We start from the raw sequence: 5374 nt of genomic DNA on the forward strand, positions 1-5374 counted from the left end.
TGCGGCTCTAGTGCATGTTGTTCTAAAGAAGAACATTTTTGTTTTGTGATCTTTAATCAGATTCAATAATATGGTTAATGTTAACCTATAACCTATAAATGCATAATGACAGAGAATAAAAATAAGGTTGCGATATGGACGATTTAATTAAATAAATATATGCACTGTGTATTGAAGCATTCATTTGCACATTATACTCTTATGATTTAACATTTGGAAATGAAGAAATTAAGACATAAAATTAAACCTATGTTAAAATTTATTAGTATTGTACAATATTATTATATTATTTTTATTAAATACTTGATTGTCTAAAGCAAAATATTATAATAGAAATATTTCTTATTTTATTTATTTAATAATAATAATATATTACAACATATTATTTATATTTATTATATATTACAATATTATTATTATAGTATATCAATATATAACAACAAATTTTTTGGTCGAATTTTGCAGTCCTATAAATGTGCATGACAAAACTGGAGCTTTTTTTAATATCATTTTTTTATATTGCAATCACAAATTTGTCAGAAGTTGAACAGTCGACATTTTTCTAAATTTTCCCCCGAATTTGAATTTAGTCCCGGCTTGTGGTCCTTTCCTGATGGCGTTCCCTTCTCATCTCTCCTGTCACTTCCTTTCACTGCTTCTACTGTCTTATCATAGTAAAAGCATAAATGCCAAAATACTATTTATAGAAATAAAATCAAAAAAGAATAATGAAAAAAGCATTAGATTTTTTTTTTCATGATACAGTCAAATCCTGAAGGATAAAAAGTACAGACCTAATTTTATTTTCTCATTGAATTTATTTTCTCACTCACAAATGTGTCATATTACAGAAGTAAAATTGAGTATGCCATTTCACAGCTGAGTTCTTTTATTTGACTTTGATTATTTTAATAATTAGCACTTAAACGGATACAGATTGTGAGAAAACATTTCTACTAATCTGAACAAAGCGAAATTAAATTTATGCATTTAGCAGACGCTTTTATCCAAAGCGACTTACAGTGCATTCAGGCTATACATTTTTTATCAGTATGTGTGTTCCCTGGGAATTGAACCCACGACTTTTGTGCTCTACCACTGAGCCACAGGAACATATTTCCATTTATATTATGCTTGTGTACCATACTTTGCACTTTAAGCACTTCATGATGCAAACCAAGAGAGGAAGTGAAGCGTGAAGAAAAGGGAAGTAGAAACTCTTGGCTTCCTAAAACTGGATTCGCTGTAAAGAGGAAGCTTGTTTCTGTTCCTTTGTTTTTCAGAGTCTGTGGAGTCTGACCTGACTCTGCACATCAGCAGCGACCCCGACTTCCTCCAAAGCTACGACACCCTACGAACAGACTGCCATCCTCCCGCCCTGCTGCACGCTGAGGGTTTGGCCAAAGAGTCGGACCCTCTGCCCGAGCTGCTATTCCCCTTCACGTGCCGCGTGTGCGGAGCGGTGCTGGAGGACGAGGAGGGCGCCACGGCGCAGATCTGCAGCAGATGCACACTAGACATGTTGTCCAAAAGCTCCCCGAGCAGCCCGGAGAAAGGTGACAAGCTGTACTCGTGCACATCATGTCCGTTCGTCACTCAGTACCCCAACCACCTCGCCCGCCACATGAAGACTCACAGCGGCGAGAAGCCCTACAAGTGCCCGCAGTGCAATTACGCTTCCGCCCACTTCGACAACCTCAAGCGGCACCACCGCGTGCACACAGGCGAGAAGCCATACAAATGCCGCGTGTGCGACTACGCTTGCGGCAACCTGGCCAATCTCAAGCGGCACGAGCGCATCCACTCGGGCGCCAAGCCGTTCCAGTGCAGCGTGTGTAGTTACAGCTGCAACCAGAGCATGAACCTGAAGCGCCACATGCTGCGGCACACCGGCGAGAAGCCCTTTAAGTGCCAGGAGTGCGGCTACACCACGGGCCACTGGGACAATTACAAACGCCACCAGAAGAAGCACGGCCACTCCGCCGAAGGCTGGCTCAAGATGCAGCTGCCGGAGAAAGAGGAAGAGGATGAGGAAGGAGAAATGTAGTGGAAGCTCTCTATGATGTCTAGCTCCAGTTGCCTTATTATTATTATTATTGTTATTATCATCATCAGAGAAATCCATACGGTAAAGGTGCGTCGCGACAGGGTCGGTGTGCGTTTTCTTTTCTTTTTTCACTTGATTGTATTTTGTATTTTGTCCAACTGTTTACAACAGCTGATTTCAATCCCAGAATCACAGGTTTGCAAGTTAAGATCGTTGTCTTGAACTGAAAGAGCACATTTATGCACCACTGGGTGAATCTCGCAAAAAAATGTCCAGGCCATATTTCACCCCAAAATTAAAAGGAAAAAAAAAGGGATGTTTCTTAGGACCATTAATATTTTTTGCATTGTGAATATATAAAATACTTATTTTATTTTATTTTTTACTACTTTTTTTTAATTAGCCATGTTTCTTAGGACAATAAGATAATTGAAATTGAACTACTTTTTTTTTTCCATTTAATTTTGTGTTTTGTTTTTTATTTTACTCTTTAAAAATAGATTTTTCATTTTTTTTTTCATTCAGTTTTTCAAAACAAAAATAAATCACCACAAACAACATACAAGGAAGGACAGATAATCTAAGCAAAAACATTTTTTATTTAAATTTTTAGACAATTTTTATAATGTTCTTTTTTGTAGTTACTGTAAAAAAAGATTAGATTTTTTTACTGTATTTAAATCAGCATAAATTTAAAGGGAACACAACAAATACTACCATTTTTTTGTATTATAATGCATTTTCTTTTTTTTTTGAAAATGAAAATTGTCACGATGCAAAAAATAAATCCTAAAACCAGACTTAATTTTCTTTTTGCAGCTTACAACCTCTTAATTTTTTATTTATTTTAAATTTGAGATTAATTATGTTCCTGACATGTTTTGTGAGATTTGCCTCTCTGCTGTCATGGATTCTCGTTGAATTGTTGAATGAAAGAACTGCAATAACACCGACACATGGCCCTGTTCCAGGCCGATGCAGCAGCTCTAGTTGTTTCATGAGGGATTTGGTGACACTGAAGACGTCTGGCTGCTACTGTATGTTCACTTATGCACAATGACAGTGATGTTGCCTTGTCTCGGGGAGGTGCTGCTCCTCCTTCCCTCATTTACTGTATGAATTTCCTGGTGCCACTGCAAAATGCTGCACTGATTGGGGTCTCGTCCGTCCCCAACACACTCGAGGTTTTTCCAGGGCATTAGAGGGACACGTATGAGTGAGTCTCACGAAAACTGTTCAGAAATGCTAGCATTATATTTACCCCGAAATGTTTATTAAATAAGGGAGTGTTTTGCATGAAGAATATGAGGGTGATTTTTACATATTTTTGCATTGCGACATTATTGCGCATCTATACGATTTTAATTTCTGTAATGCTACAAAGTGGAAAAAAGTAAATAAATTGTTTAGTTAATGTGGAAGTATATGTTGTACTATCCCTTTGTTTTCTTTGCTGTATTACAGTAAAATTAATATTTTTTTATTGCATTATGGCGTAAATCACCTTGATTGCCTTGAAAATAATGTCACAGTGCAAAAAAAGTTGTAATGGTTCTTTTATTTTTGGTGTGAAAATGACCCAGATATGTTTTCATGAGATTCACAATTATGTGTGTGTGTCTTTTGTTGGACTTTAAACTATTTCCTTCAGTTTTATGTAGATGAAAGTGTGATGCCTACTGTGAAATTTTCTCTTAGGAAAACTAATCATGAAAACCTGTGAAGGTTTAATTTTCTCACATATTTAGTGGGAAAGATCCTGTTTTCCCTCCCCACCCCCCACTTTAGTTGTGCAGTTCATGAGGAAGAAAGTGAGGACCACATGCTCATATTCTCTTTATAATGAACAGATCACATTCAAAACAAACATTTTGTACACAAGTCACTTTGATGCGTATTGAATATTAAAAGAATAGTTCACCTAAAATAAACATTTGCTGAAGACGTACTCATCCTCAGGCCATCCCAGATGTAGAGGAGTTTGTTTCTTCATCAGATTTGGAGAAATGTAGCATTGCATCACTTGCTCACCAATGGATCCTCTGCAGTGAATGGGTGCCGTCAGAATGAGAGTCCAAACAGCTGATAAAAACATCACAATAATCCACACCACTCCAGTTCATCAATTAACATCTTGTGAAGCGAAAAGCTGTGTGTTTGTAAGAAACAAATCCATCAAGACATTTTAACTTCAAACCCTTGTTTCTGTCTAAAATACAAGTCCTCTATTCATAACAACTGCTTCCTCCAGTGAAAAAGTCATCTCGCCTGAATCAGGAGAGAAATCTGCACAGATCAAGCACCGTTTACAAGCCAAAACAAATATGTTGGTGGATTTTGATGTGACAGGACAACGGGATGGCAACAAATTCTCTCTCCCAACTCGTCACATATTGACGCTCGGTCAGGACACTTTAGCGTCGCTTTTTGACGCTCAAGCTCCTCCGTTGCTTTAAATAAGAAACCTTTGGCGTCAGTATGCAGATACGAAAGGCATTGGGAATTTTATCGTCATGATTAAATTATATATAGGGTAATAATTTTGCCATTATCGCGTATATGTTGGGGTGTGATTTTTCAGTGTAAACAACAATTTTATTTACATTACTCTATTTACATCTTTTTGAGCACTTAGCCTAACCCCTACCCCTAACCATTTGTCAATATAAAACAGGATATAACAGGCAGATACAACTACAGTCACAATGTATTCCGAGGCAAAACGATTGATTTGTGAGAGGAACAGTTGCGATCACCATCCCATCCGCCGTAAAGCTCAGATCCCGTGTGTGCAGTCAGTGCACAAATTCAAAAGTTACCTTTGGTTGTGAAATGCCATTGACTCTTGTGTGTCTCTCGTGACCGATTGCGTCATGCTAACATTCGGGAGTGTCTTTTTGAATAAGATCTTTTTCAGCGATTAAAACCTTATGATTTACTGTTCTTCGCATAAAGATATCGCATGGATTCAGAAGACTTGGAATGCAACACAACTTGCTTGTAATACTTTTATACTGCTTTTCTATGGTCAGTTTTTGCAATAAATACATGTGACTGTACGTTTATTTGCCTGTTACTGTTTTATATTGTTCAGAAGTTGGTGGGGTTGGGCGCTCCAGAATATCTGTGAAAATATAAATTTATATAAAATGATTCCTATTTTTACTAATGCATGCACACCATAAAATGCATCTTGATCTGACATACAAGGCAAACAACTGAAAGCAATGGAGGAGCCTGAGCGACGACGCCAAGGGGTCCTGACCAAGCGTTCGGAGTGAGAATGTTTTGGGGATGGACTTTTTAACTGAAGGAAACGTTATTATG

At 37.4% G+C, this 5374-nt stretch overlaps 1 protein-coding gene across 1 annotated transcript in view; it reads left to right on the forward strand.

The window, feature by feature from the left end:
* Positions 1-2307, forward strand: part of LOC107693127 (zinc finger protein 513-like) — an 8041-nt gene extending 5734 nt beyond the window's left edge. The window contains exon 4 of the mRNA XM_016492396.1: positions 1284-2307. Within this exon, the coding sequence (XP_016347882.1) occupies positions 1284-2047 (764 nt within the window). The 3' untranslated portion in view covers positions 2048-2307. The remainder of the gene's footprint in view (positions 1-1283) is intronic.
* Positions 2308-5374: the final 3067 nt, after the last annotated feature.

Source organism: Sinocyclocheilus anshuiensis, unplaced genomic scaffold, assembly GCF_001515605.1.
Source record: "Sinocyclocheilus anshuiensis isolate Anshui unplaced genomic scaffold, SAMN03320099.WGS_v1.1 scaffold261, whole genome shotgun sequence".
NCBI lineage: Eukaryota > Metazoa > Chordata > Actinopteri > Cypriniformes > Cyprinidae > Sinocyclocheilus > Sinocyclocheilus anshuiensis.